The following is a 21,504-nucleotide window of genomic DNA, read 5'->3' as shown; positions in this document are numbered from 1 at the left end:
ACGTTCAGTTAATTGACCACGAACTAGTTGCACGATGTTCAGCACAACATGTCTGAATGTAGCTCCTAATTGTGCGGAACTTCGGTTCTGCATGTATGCGGGAAGGAGGTAACTGTCTAGTCTTGGAACTTAACGATAGTAATATTATAGATCTGAAGAGGTAACGCTTGTTTGAACGCGCTTAGCTCAGGAATTCCTGGACTGGATTTGAAAAATTCTACTTACCAGTACTGCCGTCGTAAGAAAAAAGGGCACAACTAACATTTTTGTCAAAATTGAGTTATATACATATTTGGAATCAGAAAAAAAAGGCGCATCTACTCAATTTTTTATAGAATTTTATCTTCAATAAATTCGGAGATACAGTAGGTTCAAAAGGCACAAATGAGACTAATATTCATGTTTTATACAATGAAAAGGCACATTTATTTACCATTATATTGAAAAGGCATAAATACGTAGATGTGACTATTACTTCATGCAGATTATTACTAAAAACTACTTTGAAAAGGCACACTTACAGCATAACATAAAGAAAAGGCTCAAATACCTGATGTGCCCTGTCTACTTAATTAATGATCCATGCATGGCTGAATTAATTTACGTATAAAAGGCACAAATAACCAGTTGTGCCTTTTCTTTAAATTATTTACGATTAGGGGTGAGGAAAGGAGGGCAGGATTTGATTGAAACGCGCCAGTTGTGCCCGACGTGTCTCGACAGTCCACGCTTGTGTGTGCTTTTTTTTTCTAAAAATATACATGAGCGATGAGCCACCCGAACTCACCGCCCACAGACCCACGCCTACGGTGGCCGGGAGTCGTCTTGCGACACCCGGCGCCCGTGGTGTCTACCTGGTCCAGCGCGGCGGCCGGGATGAGAGTGACTCTTGCCGAGCCACTCCTCAAAGAGGGGACTTACCGCCCCTATGGTGGCGTGCCCTGCACTGGGTTGCGACAGTCGTTCCCTCCAGGCCATCATGAGATCGTGCCGGAGCTCCGCCCGCTGCTCGACAACTGGCCGCGGAAACGGGGTTTCCCCCCGGCGCTGTGCCTCCTCTCGCCAGTCGTACAGGCGCAAGAAGACTCTCGTCTCCAGATCCCACGGCGGCTGTCCGGCGAGTAGGCCAGCTGCTTCGCGGGAGATCGTGCGGTACTCCCGGATTAGCCTAATGGCTATCACCCTTTACGGCACGTTCAGGTAGTGTACGGCCCGCGGCCGTACCGAACGTGCCCATACCGGGGCCCCGTAAAGGGCCATGGACCGCATGACCCCCGCGTAGAGTTTATGGCAGGGTGCGTTTGGGCCTCCCAGATTGGGCAGGAGCCGCTTGAAGGCAGCACCTGCGATCTCCAGTTTAGGGCCCAAACGTCGAAAGTGCTCGACGAAGTTCCACCGACCGTCGAGGACGAGTCCTAGGTACTTCATCGCCCTCTCGACGTCAATGGGAACCCCCCCCCCCCACCGTGAATTGGGAACCTGAAGGTGGCACGCTTGTCTGTGCTGCGATGGTAAGATTAAGTTTTTGTTACATTTACGTGTTTTTATTATATTAATCTTCTTTTGTGACACATTAATATAAATATAATAATGTATTAGTATTTATTGGCTACATTTTTGAGTGATTTTAGAAGTTGGTCATACATTCATAGCTGCTGATGAATTCCACCACAGAGTGGAACGATCTCTTAAAACAAAAAAACCTGTATACGACTTTGAGGATTTCTGCAAAGCTGTATCTGATACTGGCTCTCGCACAATAGTAAAGAAGATGATAATTCAAGATTTTTTTGATTTTGCAGACTGCTCCTCAACATTCAAATTGAAAAATTCCAACCCTCGAGCTTATTTGAATGATATTGCCGAGGCTAATTTTCGCAGGGGATTCCATTTATTATTTTACAATAAATATGTTTCATAGTTTATTAAACTTTCTTCACATGATTATTTTTTTTTTTATATGTAAAATATTAAGTCAGTTTACATTAAAAAGGCGCAATTAGACAAATGTGCCCTTTCTGTCAGATTCAATGACCAATTTGCTTGAAATATTAAAAAGAAAAGTCACATTTGGTTAACTATGCCTTTTCTCTGTAGTAAGTGGTATTTTTTAAATATTTTTTTTTTAAGTTGAAAAGAATAATTTGAATTTATTTCATAATTAATTATTTATAAAAACTAAAAAGTAAAAAATATAATAGTACTAACCTTCATGCATATATCATCAGTATTTTTTTTCTTTTAAACAATTAGGTTTCCACACTATGAAGCAGAATATAGTAAAAACTTTAATCCCAATTATCTCAGTTTGACCAAAATGATAAATGTGCCCTTCTCTCGTACGACGGCAGAGTAGTACTTTTTGGTTCTCAGAGGACGCGAGTGAAATCGCTGGTTGAAAAAAACTGTTATTGCTTTTTCTGTTTTCTTTCGCTACTATCATTTATAGTAGTAGTAGTAATAGTACTCCGTGTATAAAAATATTTTTTTTTGTATAGTTGTCTTCATGTATGTATTTATGATATTGGTATTTCTAGTATCCCAAAGATAAGTCTCGCCCATCATAAAGTTTATACAATTTTAAAAGTTATTTCTCCTATTTATTTTTAGGTTAAAGACGGTCGACCTCGAGCTTTCACGGCTAATAAAATGAAACATCAAAAAATATTGATGAATCGAGACCTTCCTGAGGACGGTTAAAAAGTAATTTTATTACCGTCTGTAAAAGCCAAAGCTAAGAGCACTTAATGTTCTGCTTAACGGGTGTTTACAAACACCAGTTATCTCTTTCTTTCATGCTAAGTTTCCTAAGAAGCCTGTCACTCTGTCTCTTTTTAAAAGTACTTTTTGAAATCGTTTTAATGTAAGTGTAAATCCGATGGATGGCTTTCAAACGGCTCGGAAGAGGGAATACATTTCGTCTCCAATTTAATGTGTGAAAGTGTCGTTAAAGATACGCGAACTGGGTCAAATGCTTCAGGATTGATACTGGGAATTTATACCGATCTGTCCGAGATACGGTTGGAGAATGATTAGGTTGGACTTCTTTTGAAGTATTGATAAGACTTAAGTAAAGATCATCATTCGGTTTTTATATCAGCTGGATTGGTCAATCTGTAAGTCGGTAACTCGGTTGATGGTCTCACGTGGTTTTGATTCAAAACTATTTTAGGCAGTGAAACAGTAAGATGTAATATAGAAAGTACTAGTGACATGTGAGATGATGTCAAATATAGAAGTATGGAAAGGAAAACAAGCTCCGTCGATCTAAAGAATAACTTTTAAGAAGATAATGACATAATATGTGAAAGTGGATCTAACGTAAACTTTATTCCAATTAATAAATTCACAGAACAATTGTAATACATATAAATGGTTCTCTCCAAGGTTGATCACAGCAATTCATTCAACAGCATTTTTGGTTTGAGAGACATGAGATTCTCATCAGGTTTAAAGCCAGTCAAATAAAGGGTTTGAAGCCAGTCGTGTATTCGTTTGTATTTGTGCAGAAGAAACGAAATGAGAGTGAAACAAATAGTCGTAGTGAGCTCGTGTGCTTTGTCTACGTTAATGAAAAATCTGGAATGGTTTCAGTTGATTAGGTACCCTTGTTGGTGCTGGCTTATTACTTTGTCTGATGGATGGGATTGGGTTGGTTTACCTTTTAATTTGGGTTGTAATTAAGTTGCAGTAAACGATTTTAAATATGTTAGTCGAAGATGCGGATGTAGCGATCTACACATTGATTTAGTAATTGCCTATATATTTTAGTCATTGTCTAAACAATATATTCCGTAATAAAAGGCTTGTTGTAAATATATATGTAGCTGTGAGATTGGAGTTTTGAGTAAAATCATCTGCAGTGGAAACGTTTTTGATCATGTTGGAAGAATTTTGCTGCTGAATGAATGAATATTGCGACTAGAAAGAACGTAATTTGAGATGATGTTAGATAGAAGAAAAGGGAAGAAAAATATATGGAATACCAACCACGAATATAAAATTGAGCATACAGATGAAGATTGATATAATTATCACTACTAATAAATATGCAATGCTTTCCTCTTGACAAAACCACTATTCTAGATACATGTACAGGTACCAGGATAGCATCTACACATAAGAGGTTCCCGAATATTCATCAGGTAACTTGCCACTACAACAGTTTGCACTCGTGACCTGTATTCTGTATGTACAAGACTTGGTGTTGATCCAAACTTGCCAAGTAAAGCGATTATTCTAAACGCGTAAGACGTAACTTTACAAGGGTTACTGGTAATTGTGCAGGTATTTGATGGTTTGCAGGTAATTTTATTAGCAATCGAAAAAAACATGGCAAATCTTGGGAAAAGCCCACCCACTGATATCAAACTTGGTATGGATATGGATACAGAAAATATTTCTCAAGAAAGGATAGGTAGTAGGTAATTGTCTTTGGCTGCAGTTGGGAACGAGGTAAACAGCTTGATGGATCATTTATCTAAGATGCGATCGTGGGTAGCTCAATTGATTGGTCTCAAGGACCACGAGTACCCCTGCATATGCGGAATAACTAAAGTACTTAATGGAAATTGACATTCATAAAAGCAAAGCTTAGGGAATATACAAAAATCTACGATATAGTCGCGTCTTATTCTGGAAACAATCAAAATTTAGAAGATATTGTTAAACATAATAATTAGTTATTTCAGCACACACAATATTCAAGCTCTGTCGTTAATTAGATGTAAGGGTTCTAATCGATCTGAATTAATTACTTCAGCATCCACAATACCTTGTTGTATGTTGTGTGTGAACTCGAAATGATAATTATTGGAAAACAATTAACTTGTAATTAATTTATCGGTTAAGCGCACACATGTGGCTTTTATGATATAGCTATGCCCTGCTGTTTTGTGGTCGCATTGCTTGACAGTTTTTTCTCTTCGCTCCTTAGTTCAATTTTATGTTAAACTTTAATTATATACTCAAACTAATAACTACGTGGATAAACACATTCAAATAGAGAAATAAGTCTTTTAATTGAATGCAAAGCATTAAATGTTGCAATGTTTTTCATATCGTTTTCAAAATGCTCTTATGACACCATAATAATGCTACTGTCAAAATTCTATTTCCTTCATAATCACACCCCATGTATGTTGACATAAATGACCTTTGTACGTAATGGGTTCTGTTGACTGTAAATAATACGTTATTCTGCTAGGGGATGTTATTTGTCGGACATCAGGCTTTGGGTCTATTGTGAATGGAATACTTCAGCTGTGACCGCATAAATTTGTGTAGGGACCGCCCCTCGTACTCAATGGTCTACAACCGTGCTGCCTTTGTGTTTAACAATCGGCAAGGGTTTGTTTATATTTTTGCGGTTTAGAGATTTGTTTTTATTTTTGGAGTACTTGTAAATTTTATTTTTGCTATTGTAGGGAGTTTGTGCTAATGTGCCTTCCCGTCTTTTTTGTAAAAGTGTCAGCAGACATCTATGACACCTATTTATTTCCTGAAAGTGTTATTTCGCGTTCACCTATGAAAGTGGGCAAAAGCTCACTATCCCATCTGATGATAAGCGATGACATATCGCAGATGCAACAAGCTTCATTCCTAGGTCTAGAACTGAACTACTCACTCTTGACTTGATGACTCTGAAATTGCAGTTATCAGCAAACACGACTTATTCAGTTAATTCGCCTCCCTCATATTATTTTCAAAATTTTCTCAAACTCCCATTTCTCCTCCCAGGATGGTCGTCTCCGCAGCGGCGACATGCTCCTACGCATCGGCGCGGTATCAGTGGTGGGGATGTGCGCGCGACAAGCTGCAGCAGTTCTGCGGCAGTGCGGCGCGTGCGTGCGTCTGCTCGTCGCGCGCCCCGCAGCGTCCAGCGGCGTGCCCATGCCTGATACGAGACAGACTATGCAGGTGAGAGTAAGGAAGCTATAGTAATGTCTTTTGGGCTCGTAGTTGTAGTCTTCTTGGAGATCGTATAATAATAATAATGTAATAATAATAATGGGGCAAGTATGATCAACATCGTTCTCCGTCCTTAACGCAATGTAATTTGTGTCCGTGGCGCGTGGCACGAAGCGTCTAGTGGCGTGCCCATGCAGGATACTAGACAGACTAGGCAGGTCAGGGGATTTAGGTGTAGAGGGGAAGTATACTTTCCAGAGAAGCTTTCCAAAGACTTATAAAAAAAGACAAGTACGATCAGCATCGACATCCTCCTGCCCTGACTTCAATTTAATGACAATTGTCGTCAGATACGACAATCTTCATTCCTTCTCTGTGCGATGATGTCTCAGACCAGCACATCAACGTAATGTATTTTATTTTCCACAAGACAGGCATGCATACATATAGAGAGATGAATCCTTACATTAATGAAGGCAAAGAATTTCGGGCAAACGGTAAATTACATAAATGCTGGTTAGCGAAAGTACCTAATGATTTCCCCTCTATGTTTTTGCTGCATATTATGTACTACTTTATTAGAACCTAAATGCACTTCTCCTGTATATTATGCAATACTGCAGCAACATGTGTAAAAAGTAAAAGCAGACATTGATTTACGACACGAACAATATTATAACTCACTTTATACCCACTTAACATTAAGATCTAGCTCAAAACCCACTAATTGACTTCCATTACAGACACTAGACCTATTTTACCCAAGATTTGTAAATAATTCACGTTGAACACAAGGCTACATCGTACTAATTGGTGCACCTTGCACAAAAGCTAAGAAACTGCTGCCTCCAATTAAAGTAACTGGGTCGACGGTAAGTGACGGTTTAAATAGGACCAGGTGTGAGCTTTGACTTCTAAGAGGTTTAGACTTAGTTTTTGATGAAAGAAATGCAAGGTTTTTGAATGTAGTGCATGTGTTGTGGAGTTTTGAAACTGCATCATGTTTTATGAAAAGCTGGTTAACGTGTGGATTTACAAAAAGATTAATGACTTACCTAAGTTACGGATGGATACCGAAACGCCACTCAATTTTATGGACTGCTCAAAATTCTCTCTGTCTCTGTCACAATTTTGAAAATGACAGCAGTAACAGTCGTTTAGTAATTCGATATAAGTCTCCAGTCAAAGGTAACTAACCATTGTTATGAAGATCAGTGTCAAGCCAAAGAACGGAAAGCCATGTGACGCCTATCCCTTAAACCTTTCATTTTATTATTTAAGTTTACATGTAAGTTTATTCCTATTCAAATATTTTGAGACGTGCAAAATAACAAAAAAAAAAAACAATCGCAAAATATCCAAACCAGATGAAACCCAACAGTTAAATGTATATTTATTCTTTTATCTCTTTCAACTCCGAAACGAAACGTTGTGGGCGTCCGCCATTTCTCATAAAACATTAATATTAAGACAGAATGATTATTCCGTGATAGATGTGTTTCTGAATGTTATTCAAATAAACAACAGAGACTGGAAACAGCTGGGCTTTGCGTCAATACGTCTTTATTGCCTAAATGTTACATTTTACTCAGATTCGCAAATGATATAAATATGAATGATGGCGGAGAGATTAGTGGCTCAGTTCCGGTAATAAATATACATAAGTAATAATTATATCTGAGAATGATGTAAATAGGAGTTATATAAGAGAAAGAAAATTAAGATTCCGTACCTCGAAAGGAAAAAACGGAACCCTTATAGGATCACTTTGTTGTCCGTCTGTCTGTCTGTCTGTCAAGACCCTTTATCATAAGAACGCGTGGACGTATCAAGCTGAAATTCACATGAAATACTTGGGTCTATTGTCCCTTTAAGCTGTGAAAATATCAAACTTCTAAGCCAAGCCAATCAAAAGATACAACCGATTATGTCGATATTTTCAACAAATTTTCGACACTCGCAAAGGAATCAAAACCTACAGGGTACTTCCCGTAAACTCAGAATCTTGAAATTTGGCATGAAGCATTGTCATATAATGCAAATATAGGAAAAATTGCGAAAACCACATTTTTTTTGTTATATAATATAATAAAAATATTTTAATAAAATGAAACTTACTACCTTATTTCTCACGAACGAATAAAGGTACCAAATTGAAATTTATACCAAATACCTAGGTCTATTGTCCCTTTAAGCAATGAAAAAATCAAACTTCTAAGTTAACGCGATCAAAAGATACAGCAGTTTTACCGACACCTTAGGCGAATTTCCGTCACACGCTAAGGAATCAAAACCTACAAGGTACTTGCCGTGAACTCAGAATCCTGAAATTCGGCACGAAGCAACGTTATATAGTACAGATAAAGGAAAAATTGCGAAAATGATAAATTTGAAGTTATATAAAATATTAAAATATTATTTTTGCTTACATGAAGTAAGCAAAAATAATATTTGATAAGTGTGCCTGGAAAACGGACCTTATTTCAAAGTTATGATCTGACTTTTTTAAGACAAGTGTTCAACAGACGTTTAAAAGTTTTTGTGGTATATTATTTTTGCTTACATGAAGTAAGCAAAAATAATATTTTTTAACATTAACATTTTTTTAATAATAATTAGAAACTTACTACCTACCCTTTTTCACATGAACGCGTAGAGATATTAAAGTTTTGAATAAAAAGTGAAATTCATATCAAGCACTTCTTAAATATCCTCTAAATCGCCTCTAAACTGTGAAAAATTTTAAATCATTCAAAGGTCATTGGGCACCTTAGTATGGAAACCATACCCACGGCGGATACGAACGAAATATAGCACAGTATAATGATAAAGGCTCTGATTTACTATGGCATTAGTCGCATCAATATGAACGATGGGAATCTAGAGAAAATCAGGTGTAAACATCAAATATTTTCCTCGACTAGAATTTAAACGACCAAGTTTGACGGATTTGAGAAATAATTTATTTGTAGTGAAAGAGTATACTCGCCGTTTATTTCCATTGTCATCAGGTCAGGATCTGATGATGGAAATCCTGAGAAATCGACTATCAGAAAGGCAACTATCAGAAATTGTAGGCATGCATAGGATTAAAACTTGATTCTCAGATGTATGTCTGGTGATACTATCAAACAGTGAAGGTTTAGAGCTTACCTGATGATGGAGAAGTGAGAAAGAACTCCTTAACGGTATGTTTTAGTTACGTCGTGTTTGGGCTTATATTATTCGTATTGACGAGAACTTTTCACAAAAGTTAAAAATAAAAACTTTTTACAAAAAAAAAACAACTTCTAAAAACAACAAGAAAACTGTTTATATGCCTCGGTCTAGACCTCGGTGGTTAAATAAATATAGGTAGATGCATCCTCTAGACACAGACTTCTAGACCGATGCACCTAACATCTTTTTAATTTCTTTCTTGCTTTTGTTTTCTTGTTGCTTTTTTATATGTTTGAAGTTAGATTTGTTTGTAAAATGCTACAAAATAAAATAAAGCCGACTTTATAAAACAAAGAAAAGGACAGAATTACGCTTTTGTCAAGGCTCTAGAGACGTAAAGCTAGCAGCCCCGAATCCTACTCTCTAGAAGTCGTTGTTACAATTCGATAGCTACAAGTCGTCAGGCGGTTTCGAAAAAACCTGAAACTGGGGTTCGTTAGGTGATTAATCCCTCAAAAATAAAAGATCCCATTCCTGCCATGGCTGCTTTAACCCAAGTTAGTAGTGAATTCTCATCACCTAAAATAAAATAAGCTCCAACACAAGGTTACGTTATAAATTGTAAAGGAGTTCCCATCTGATCTTTGCTATCGATCCCACAATGGTAGTCAAACCTATCTAGACTCACTTTTTATCTATACAGGATTTGTACGGAACCCTCGGTGCGCGAGTCCGACTCGCACTTGGCCGGTTTTATTCTAATTAGTTTTACGGGAAAACTGGACCTTATTAACTTCACTGTCCATCTGTCACCAGGCTGTATCTCATGACCCATTACGGTAAGAGAGTTGTTTTCACAAATGATGCATTTCTGTAGCCTCTATAACGACTTGGATAAAAAGAGAAGGAAAGAAATTAAAAAAAATTTAGACAAAGATCACGTTTGTTGAAATTAGAGTTTTGGCCGTTCTATATACATTAATAATACTTTTATTTTTATTTTATCATCATCATCATCATCATCTCAGCCATAGGACGTCCACTGCTGAACATAGGCCTCCCCCTTAGATCTCCACAGATACCTGTTGGATGCGACCTGCATCTAGCGTCTTCCGATTTTTTATTTACCGTTACATTAATTTAATGTTATATAAATTAATTAAAAACAAGAGTTTTTCGATTTCCTGACATCAATACCTTACTTTCATATTCCACGGAGACTTTGTCATTTATACTTCGAAACATCTGTCGGGAAATAATTTCAGAGCAGACAGGTGTTTTCCAAGTTAAATACCTTGTTTTGAATAAAACACGAGTTTCCTTTGACACGATTGAATGTATCTTTTTGATCTGACACTCGCCAGCTTTTGTTATTTCATACTGTTAACAAATACGTATTGATCTAATAGGAGCTACTTTTGGTACGGCCAATCTGTTTGACAGGATTTTTTTTCAGGATGTTTTCTAAGTATATATTTCCGTTGGTTTTGGGAAATCGTGTTTTATTTTCTCTTTGTGTTGCTTCTAAAGATCTTGATATTTTTTGCTGTCCTTTCTTTAAAAACATGTTGCTTCGACATTTTTCTTTAGTTATTCCTCTTATTTTATGAACAACCTTTCCTTCTACCAAATAAAACAGCAATTTCAACCCATCCCAAAATCTATTCACGAAAAACCGACAACCTTTATTCAGTCACCTCAACAATAGCCCAAAAGTACTTCAACGTCAAGTGACGTCAAAATTTCGACGTCATTAACAGCGCTTTCACACTGGCGGATTTTCCGCTCGGTTTTCCCCGCGTAGCAATACTGAGTGTATAAGCGCGACGTACTCCGAGCGAAAAAATCTGACGCTCGGTTTTTGTTTTGCTACCTCGAGTGGTGTCACTCAAAAGCCGAGCGGAAAATTTACCAGTGTGAAAGTACTGTGAGAGAATTTGAGTGTTATACAAAGACAGGTAGTTCTGAGACGCTCGTAATTGACGAGAGCGAGCTATTAGCGCGACATCCGTCTCGTTCCCGGAGACGCCACTTCCGAGGGATGTGACGTAATTGCGTCAGCTATGCAAAGAGGGATGTTCTGTTTTTGAATTACGATGAGATGACTGAAGGTGTTTAAGAAGGTAGTTGTTTAAAGAAGTTTGTGATTAAGCTGATTGGTTTTTGAGATTAGGATACAGTCACATTTTTTACAGGCTATGCTTGGAATACATATACAGTAAACAAGTTCTGTTGAGTACCTAAGTGTTCCTATATGGGAGCTAAGTGTTCTGCTACCCAGTAGTGATCTAATTGAAGTGTATAGTAGCTAAGTAATTGAGTATTTGTAATGATATCACGGTGAAACCAGTAACATTATACCTACAATCTGGTATAAAGATCCTAGTCGGATTGAAGCTATTGTTTCATTCTTTATGATCAGGATTTCCTAAAAATAAGAGTAGGAGTAGTTTATTTGTGTCCATTCTGGGAATATTATTATATTCTTAATGGACACAAATAAAACAAATGATTACTTCTCCACTAACTTGACTATTCTCCTACAGCCTCTAGGAGCAACTCCAGCACCAGTAGTACCATCACGTCTCCTAGCAGACCCCATAGAGTTGGAGCGTCGGTTATCAGAAGCTGGTCATGATGGATTCGGAGCACTATGTGAGGACACATCACCACCGTCGCCGCCACCTACCATCATTGAAGAAAGGCTGCATCATAGGGTAAGAGTAACACTTGCAATAACAGAGAAAACTTCTCATTGCTATTTTCATCGAAAACAAATTATTCTGAACCTTTTTTGGGCAATATTGGCCCATAGGTTTATACCTAAACTAATACCCCAAATCACAAGTCAGAAAGTGGTGACAACCAGTCGGTAGCTGGGTTGAGGAAATTAGATAGGCAGTAGCTCCTTAAAACACTAGTACTCAGCTGCACCCGGTTAGACAGGAAGCCGATCCCAGCATAGTTGGGAAAAGGCTCGGGAAATGATTGGTTTCAAGATGTATACTTACCTATGGATTGGTCGCACCATACCTGACCTGCTGCTATTTGGCGACTGTTTTGAATACCTATCGTTTTAGTGAAAAAGGTATTCCTTCCAAAAACTCCCAATTCCATTCCTCACAAACCGTACTAAACACCATCTCCCTACAGCCGGTGGCGTCGATAGTGGCGGTGGTACCTCGCGGTGCGCTCGCGCCGTCTCCTCGCCCGCCCGCCTTCGTGCCGCCGCCGCCGCAGCCTCAACCACCACCTGTCAGGTAAAGATTTGTTCTTTTGATAGAAGTCAACAGGATTCGGGCATGTGGGGATTCTGGTGGGGACTTGCACCAGTATGCGTTGATGTTGAATTGGTGTGTTGAATTTAGTTTTCTCTATCGTCATTTTTATTATTTAATACACTATGACAGACTTAAAGCTATATAAGAACTTAACAATATAAATAATTTATAAACGACAGTTGTAAATTCGTTACGAATTCTAGGAAAGTTAAAATTATACCATATACATATGTAAAGGCCTCTTCTAGTGGATACCACAGGTTATTTTAAACAGTGTCTATATTTACCGTTAAAGTTAAGTTAGAGATACATATTAGGGTGGAGCGAAAATGTATGGAGCAAAAAAAAAATCGTTTTTTCTCAACGGAATAGGGATGAAAAGTTGTCTTATAATATTCAAAACAAGTGTACAAAATTTGACTTACCAGTCGCAATATTTTGAGGTGCCCCAGAGGAGATGAAAATAAAAAATATAAAAAAATCCAATTTTTCTATTAATTGCAAAAATTAAACATTAAAAAAGCAAACTTACATATCAAACTGTTTTTTCGTATTAAAAGTAGGCATTCGTTTACGCGAAAGCAGTGTCGCTCTAATGAAACCGTCTCTTTTATTATCTCCACAAACTGCATTTGATGCTTCTGTCACCAACTTGATGCAGCGCTCTACTGCTTGAGTGTGACATGGAAAATCAATAATCTGACATATGCTGAGACCGTTCTTGACCACATTTTTCAAGGTTTCAATAATGCCAACATCTTTCAAGACAGAAGAAGCTATAATAGCAGCGGCTCTATCCGAAACTCCAGTACGATCGCATGCAAGAGCTAATGAGGTTAAATTCAATCGTTTTTTTTTATTAGGTGGCGAAGCTTTATGTTTTACCTGTTCTGGGTTTTTATACTGAGGACTAGTAGATGGCACAAGCAAACTATCGCATGAGCTGCTGCTTTCTGTTACAAAATCATCAGTCAATGAACGAGAACAACAAGGTTTATCAAAATAGTTTACCTCTCTACTGCGATATAAAGCTTTTTCTTTTCTTTCTTGTTTTTTCTTATTTTTGCCGCTGTAGCCACATCGACACCGCCTATCATCATTTTTCTGGTCGTTCTTTGATCCAATAAAAAAACAACTTCCTCCTTGGGAATGCGACATTCTTTAGGACAGTTACAATCCGATATAACTTTGCATTTGCAGCTACAAATATCAAAGAAACTATGAGAGTCTGATATGAATTTATTATTTTTTTCTTGGTATTTAATGTCCGTTTGACGGCCTCGATATGGTTTCATTAAGCATCTGTATTTGTCATGATAAACGCGAATCAATTGTAGGATTCTTTTGAAACTTACAGTTGGCAGCGACGATTTTTGCCATATTTATAAAACTTCTTGAGCCAGCCTTTCAGATATTTCATGAACTGTTGGCTCTTTTGTTGCTATATCAGGCTTCAATTCACTTTTGATAAATAAATAATATTTCATAATGTCGTTGTAAGTTGGTAACTGGGAAACAGGTAACTTTTCTGGCAAACCAGAGGCAGGACAGCTTGACATTTGTCGTGTTTTAACTTGCAACATATTTCTGTAATTAAGACAAAGAATACTTTTAATAGTACTACGGTTATAACCGAAACTGCAAGTTTTGAATGTGAAAAATATTACTTACAATATATGTATTTGTTCCCAGCCGTCAGATTCGATGTGTCAAGTACCTAAGTGCACGACAAACAAGTGAGCTCGTGTACGCGCGTAGTTGGCTAATGCCATTTCTTTGATGTGAGGGAGTGAAATAAAAAATACCCCTTCCCCGCACCCCGTTACCTACCGATCAGAACAAACACGTTTCCAGTTGAATCTTGTTTAGTTTACACTAATAAAGCATCGCTAAGAATATAATTCCGAGTTTATACAATGTTTGCGATTTTATGGAATTTGCGCAAATTTTCAAAACTTTACGATGATGGGGGCACCTCTAAACTTGACGTAAACAAACTGAGCTTTCTCGTATTTAGTAATGACCTAAAATAGCAACTTTATACAGGTATGCCGAAGCAAAAATTCAAAAAAAATAAAATCGCTCCACCCTAATACATATATCTCATGTATTGAAGCTTAGCACGTAGTAGTGTTAGGTCCACTTTATGTATAAATTACCCGAAGCCGGCTCAAGTGGCTAAAAAGTCGTGGTGGCCTAGTGGGCAAAGAACCAACCTCTCGAGTATGAGGGCGCGGGTTCGATTCCAGGTCAGGCAAGTACCAATGCAACTTTTCTAAGTTTGTAAGTACTTTCTAAGTATATCTTAGACACCAATGACTGTGTTTCGGATGGCACGTTAAACTGTAGGTCCCGGCTGTCATTGAACATCCTTGGCAGTCGTTACGGGTAGTCAGAAGCCAGTAAGTCTGACACCAGTCTAACCAAGGGGTATTGGGTTGCCCGGGTAACTGGGTTGAGGAGGTCAGGCAGGGCAGTCGCTCCATGTAAAAGCACTGGTACTCAGCTACATCCGGTTAGACTGGAAGCCGACCCCAACATAGTTTGGGAAAAAGGCTCGGAGGATGGATGGCTCAAGTGGCTAACTTCATACTGAACTGTACCTTTTCGTTACTTAACATTATCTTCATCACAACCAGGTTACCTCTAGACATGGCAGTCAGAGGTACAGGAGAACCGGAGACACTCAGCTATGATGTGGAACTGAACAAGGACTCTGCACTAGGACTCGGCATCACTGTTGCTGGATATGTTTGTGAACAAGGTACGTGGTATGGCATATATTCTTGATCGTTGGCGGTTTTGGCCACAGCGACTTACAAAAGCTTCGCTGATGTGCTCCCCAGTGACTGAGAAAAATAATTTTTGCAATGAATGTCTTTTACAAAAGAGCGTTGAAAGATTTCGTGCATTCGGACACAAGACGTGGCAAGATAGCTATCCAAAAAAATATTCGCTTTTTTATTTGCTTGTGTAAAAATTGACAGTTACGTCAAAAGCGCTTACTCATATCTGTTACTAACTTTTTGATGATCCAAGTAAAAAAATATATCCCCCTTTATATGTATTTACCTAAACATTTACTTACCATCAATATCTCAAGTCACTGTCACACCCAAGGTCTCATAGCCCCTCATATCAACTACAGCATAGATTACAGATCAATCAAGTCCTGTCCTCAAATGTGACGGTCATGGGCATCCATTTACACGCTGATCCGTGCCTCGTTAACTTCCATGTGAGGATGTCTATCCATCATGTGATGTGATGTTAAGAGTCAACAATATTGGCCAGCTTAAGCTGTCTTGTGGTGTGGGGGATATGAGAATATTATGGTAGGAATGATTGGTTTTGTTTTTTGTATTATTATATTGATAGAGATAGAATATTCTTTATACAATAAACCTAAAGGACGAACACAAACCAACATCAGTAGGGAAAACATGGAATAACGTAAATAAAAAGTACGCAATACATATTGACATAAAGGTTAAACATACAAGCTTGATCAATTATGAAATAGCGGGTTTGAATCTAAAAATAGTTTCAATCATCATCCGAATTATACGTTTACTCATCATCAATATTTTCAAATGTGATATGATTAGTTTGAACTAAACATCAGTGTTATACTATAGTCCAGTTATTCTAAAATGTGACGCTTATCAACAGAAGATTAATGTTTTTTTTTTAATGCTTAAAAGCATCTTAGTTCGGTAAGCGTTAACTATGCATTCTTCACGCAATAAACTAACTACTACATACCACACAGCAGACCCATAGCGTGTCGAACGTAGATTAGCTTGAGACAGTAACTTACTGAACAAACGACCACCTATCGAGAGTCAACGTATTTATTTGCTGCTATTACTTAAATTAGATTAAATTCTACAAACAGATAACATCACACCTTTGCAAATTGGTTTAGAATACTTAGGGAATGTAGAAGTCCCTAAAGAGGGAATTTTATGAGTCATGCCAGTAATTGAAAGTAGCAATCATAATTAAATATCTTACTCTGAAATTATATAAGTTTAGACTTGAGTAGTGATTAAAACTTCAAAATAAAACATGGCTCGTGTCAGGTGCCATTTTCTCTACACTAATATTATAAACAGGAAAAGTATTTTTGTTTGTAATGGATAAACTCAAAAACTACTGGACCAATGTTAAAAATTCCTTCAGCATTAAAAGCTACATTATCGGCAAGTAACATAGAGGTAGATCATAGTTTATCCCAGTAGTTCCCATTGAAAACCGTGGGAAAACGGCTAGTTGACAATAAAACTATTTTCTCTTCTGACCTCTGAGGCTTTACAAATACAGTTCTCTCTTCTAAAGACCGTTCTCGTAAATCGTATAACTTGGAGCCACCCCACATATTTAATAAACACTCGGACAAGACAGACAGACAGTTAGAAATAGCTGAACATCTATCTACAATGTAGCAGACAGCCCGTGAAGAGAAGGCAGTTATTCTGACTGCCCTAGATACGCTAGACAGAGTATGTCGCGAAATATTTGGGCCGAACCTTTGTTTACTGAGTTTCACTATTTCTGTCACTAATCAAGTTTTTTGCTCTGTAGTTGTTGAATTTGAAAGTAAGTGATGCTCTAATTCCAATACAATTGATTTTGTTGGACACATAAGTAAGACTATGTTTTAAAGAAAAATATATTTTGGTCTCCCTCTTCTACCTAAGATTACTGTTCTCTACGAATGTATTTTAACTTAAAAAAAAAAACATAAATATACTCTTATTTTCAAAAGATGAGTAGATAGATCTAGGTGCCTTCTTGCGAAAATAAGGGCTTTCACTTTTTCCTTAAAATCTCTTACTTAAATAACGCCCGCAACAGCATAAAATCTGAAGTGCGCAGTCCTTACAACGTGGCTCCTTAGAAAAAAGATTTTTGAGGAAAACTGAACAAAATGGAGGAAAAACGTTTCACATTTTCCGTGGAAGTAATTTGCGGTGTTCTGATAGCGGGTAATGACGTATGTACAAACAGACAAACGTACTGAGGAGTCCCTGTTCGTGAATTAAATGTTGGTACAAAGGACCCCTGATTCTATTAGCTATTTGCAAGCACGAATTATTTCGCGTTTACTGGTTACACGCAATGAGGGCATGGAGTGTTACGTCTTATAAAAGGAGATGACGAAATATTACTAAGAATTCGCTGTTCATCTGTCATCAGGTTGTATTTCATGAACCGTGGTAGTTACAATGTTGTTTTGTATTTCTGTTCCTGCTATAACAACAAAAATACTGAAAACTTTGTAGAATAACATCAATATTTAAGGGGGCTCCCCTACATTAATCGTGATTTTGTTCGTGCCTTTCGTGTGCTTTTCCGACTCGCTCTTGGCTTGTTATTTAAAGTTATAAACTACTCCAAGAAATAAATGAATTCACAAGGAATGAAACTTACCGATTACTTTAATAAACTCATAAAAATAACGACTCCAACTAAGATGAAGTTTCGTCGACTTTTTAATTGCTTCTACCTGAAGATGATGGATGAAAGGAAATAAGTCTGAAAGTATCAGTTACATCTTTCAGACCACTCTGTCGGAGTGCTTTGATGAAGCCGATCAAAGGGAAGCCGCTTTGGTCCTTTTACACGGAAGATTAGGAATTAAATACTATAAATCTTTGGTATGAGAGGTTGGTTTGTGATTTCAGATGAGATTAGTTGGAAAAAAGGAAAGATTTTTCAGAGATTTTGATTTATTTTAACGCGATGATTAGCAATAATGTACGTATGTACGTGTAATAAATAATGTCCTAATGTAAAGAATCTTACTTAAAAATGTAAACATTAACTAAAAAAAGCATTTTTCTTATATCTGGAGACTTAGATCGCCTATAGGCGGAATATAGAATGAAGATTTCTAAATACCACTGAGATCAACCCAAAAATAATTCGCTGAGAGAGCAAAATGAAAACGGAACCTAGCCGAATTCACTTGAATAGATAGCAAAACTTGATAAAATCCTTGACCGCAAAATCTAAGCCTCTCTTTGTTGACCGAGAGGAATCTGAAAAGCTCTGAAGCGTAATGGATCAGTATCCTACAAAACTATTGACAATATTATAAGAATTCATGCATTATTCTTTGTTAGATAGGTTTTAGGGTTCCGTACCCAAAGGGTAAAATGGGACCCTATTAATGTCAGTTCTCTGTCCGTCTTTCCGTCAGTCGCCAGGCTATATTTCATGAACCGTGATTGTAAGATTGTTGTTTTTACAGCTGATTTATTCTTGCCTCTATAACAACAAATACTGGAAACTAGAATAAAGAATAAACTATTATTATTATTTGTAACGCCTGAAAAAGACCATTAAACTGTACTTAACATTAATTATTAAAATGTGTAAAATATCTTAACAAAAGAATAATTATTTTAACACTAGCTTCTGCCCGCGACTTCGTACGCGGATCCTGTCCCTTATGCCAGCGACGGGGTTAGCAAAATCAAAGATCTGAATCGTCTGATATTGAATTTTAAGGGCCGGTGACTTGTAAACAACGGAATACGCATAGCCATTAGAAACGTTCCATATTTTTAATTTTTGTATTTCAACGGCAAAAGCACAGCAGACTAAACAAAACGCTGAGAACTGAAGCGCAATAGGCGTGACCATAGGGATAAAAGTAGTGATTCTAATTAGTCCGCATTTATGTTGTGTGTGGCAAAAATATTACACGTATTATTACGTAAAAAAACATTAAATGTTACTGAGACGACAAAGTCGTGATGACTTAGTGGAAGTTGTGGTGGTTTAGTGGGTAGAGAACCAATCTCTCAAGTATGAGCGTGCGTCTTTGATTCCAGGTCTGGCAAGTACCTGCCAATGCAACTTTTCTAAGTTCGTATGTACTTTCTATGTATGTATATTTTGGATACCAATGACCGTTATTTGGAGGGGATGTTAAACTGTAGGTTCCGGCTGTCATTGAACATTCTTGGCAGTCATTATGGGTAGTCAGAAGCCAGTAAATCTGACCAGTTTTACCAAGGGGCGTAGGGTTGAGCGGTTAACCGGTTTGTGGAGGTCAGATAGGCAGTCGCTCCTTGTACACTGGTACTCAGTTGCATATGAACTGGAAGTCGACCCTAACATAATTGGGACAAAGGCACTTGAGATAATAACGACAATAATAATGAGATATAAGCACCGCAGGGCATTTGAGGCTGATGACGGGGAGTAGCGACCCCGCGAGGAATATATACTGAATTCTCCAGGGAGAGTATACTGTCCCCCATCTCTGGCCGTTCGGAGTGAACCATGACGGGGGTAGGTCTCACGCCTCTGGCTTGGCTTGACCGTCCAGAGTGGAATCGCTAGAGCAGGGTTAGTAGCCCTGCTCGGAGGATAGGTGCCTCGTGGTAAGTGACCCACAGGGAGCGCGTAATCTGCGTTTGAAATCCGCCGAGGTATCCTCACACTTCAGCCGCTCATGTCCCTGTTGCCCTCCTAGTCTCCACCTGCCATTTTACATGTATCTAATACATTGTCATCGGCAGGTGCCATAGTTCCCGTAGTTTCCCATTCCTAGTCCATTAGCATCCCATCACAATAGCCCCAGTAGTATTCATCCACAGTTAGCAATGGTATAGCACAGAACCGGGGATTGACTTTTTTTTTTAACGACGTCCACCGGGGATTGTCCTTGGGTTCATTTCTATAGTGTATAAAGGGATAATCGTCGGTTTTGTGTCACCATTTCATTAAAGTTGTCTCGAAAGGGCTTCAGCATGTTGGCTTCGGCGTCACGTTTGCCTCCCGAAAATTCGGAATTCTGTAGTCCCGAGGTCTGGAAGAGACATACAAAATAATAATGATATATATATAATGCAACAAATTCGAGAGTGGGGGCTCGTGACGCCACGTCTAGGTATGTAAAATTTGTACTAAGGAGTGACTTAACACAAAATTCAAGCGTGTTATATCTTCGTTATTGTCTTGTTTGTGTGAGAGAGAAATGACAAAATACGTGTCCATTATTTTAGGGTTATCTAAAAGACGGACTAATTACTTTTTTTGATTCACCATACCTATTTCATATCATTCATTTCTATACATTTCAAGTGTAGTATTGCTCTTGAAGTTCCACATCAGGTGTTCCAGATCTTCGATGTTTATACGTCAACAGAGAGTGCTTATCAGATTGAACAACTTTTGCTAAAACGTCATACCTCTATATGCTATAGTCTAGCTGGGCCCTGGTTCCACATCAGGTGCTTTAGATCTTCAATTTGTATAAGTCAATAGAAAGTGCTTATCAAATTGAACAACTTTTGCTAAAACGTCATACCTGTATATGGTATAGAGAAGCTGGGCTCTTGGGGTTCCACATCAGGTGTTCCAGATCTTCAAATTTATTATCTCCGCTGAAAATGCTCATCATATGAAACAATTTTTGCCATGGCACCATTTTTGTATCTCTTATAGTTTTGTTGGTCTGTTGGTGTTCTGCATCAGGTCTTCAAGTTTCGAAGATAAATTATAGCCTATATGTTGACCAGGCTTAACACTGACACAACAAAGAAAAAAATCATTGAAATCGGTTCAGTAGTTCCGAAGATTAGCGTGTACAAACAAACAGACATACAGACATACAGACATACAGACAGAATTTTTTTTTTGGATTTGTGCTCCATTACTGTTTCTAAACCCCACCCAATTATTATTTTTTTAATATATTCAATGTACAGACACAGTTTTTTTACAGATTTATTATATGTATATATGTATATATATATATATATAGATAAATATAAACATCTTGAGTAAGCCTGGACAATATAGTCTGAAAACACTAACCCGCATAGAGCAAGCGTGGGGGTTATCGCTTAATCCTTCTTCGTGTGAGAGGAGGCCACAGCCCAGCAGTGGGAAAATAAAAAGGCTGTAACTAACTTGAGAGGGCCTCTGATCCAACAAACGTGATTTTTTTGCCCATTTTTCGTCCGACTCGGGCTTTGCCGGGATTTTTAGAAATATCCTGGTTCAGAAAAACTTTTGGGCCATTTCCTTGATGTATGCAGACGTTATGATCGTTGAGCGAAAACGTTACTTGAGGAGAATTTTTCTTTGGGAGTTTTTATGGAATTTTGAAGGTATTCTGTAGGAGTTATGG

The 21,504-nt window shown here is 37.8% G+C and overlaps 1 protein-coding gene and 1 long non-coding RNA gene across 3 annotated transcripts in view; one reads left to right on the top strand and one right to left on the bottom strand.

The window, feature by feature from the left end:
* The window catches only part of LOC110380682 (uncharacterized), a 163,524-nt gene that overhangs the window by 18,739 nt on the left and 123,281 nt on the right, over positions 1–21,504 (top strand). For both annotated transcript variants that reach the window (XM_064041068.1, XM_064041067.1), the window contains exons 4-7: positions 5,740–5,919; positions 11,616–11,786; positions 12,223–12,329; positions 14,990–15,114. In XM_064041068.1, coding sequence (XP_063897138.1) covers positions 5,740–5,919; positions 11,616–11,786; positions 12,223–12,329; positions 14,990–15,114 — 583 coding nt within the window. The remainder of the gene's footprint in view (positions 1–5,739; positions 5,920–11,615; positions 11,787–12,222; positions 12,330–14,989; positions 15,115–21,504) is intronic.
* LOC135118615 (uncharacterized) lies at positions 12,827–14,450 on the bottom strand. The gene is made up of 2 exons (XR_010277683.1): positions 14,022–14,450; positions 12,827–13,937 (listed from the first exon to the last, which is right to left on the bottom strand). It is a non-coding gene; the product is annotated as an uncharacterized LOC135118615 (long non-coding RNA).

Source organism: Helicoverpa armigera, chromosome 24 (assembly GCF_030705265.1).
Source record: "Helicoverpa armigera isolate CAAS_96S chromosome 24, ASM3070526v1, whole genome shotgun sequence".
In the NCBI taxonomy this organism is placed as follows: domain Eukaryota; kingdom Metazoa; phylum Arthropoda; class Insecta; order Lepidoptera; family Noctuidae; genus Helicoverpa; species Helicoverpa armigera.
Note: the sequence above shows the minus strand (reverse complement) of the source record. Positions and strands in the feature narration are given on the sequence as shown.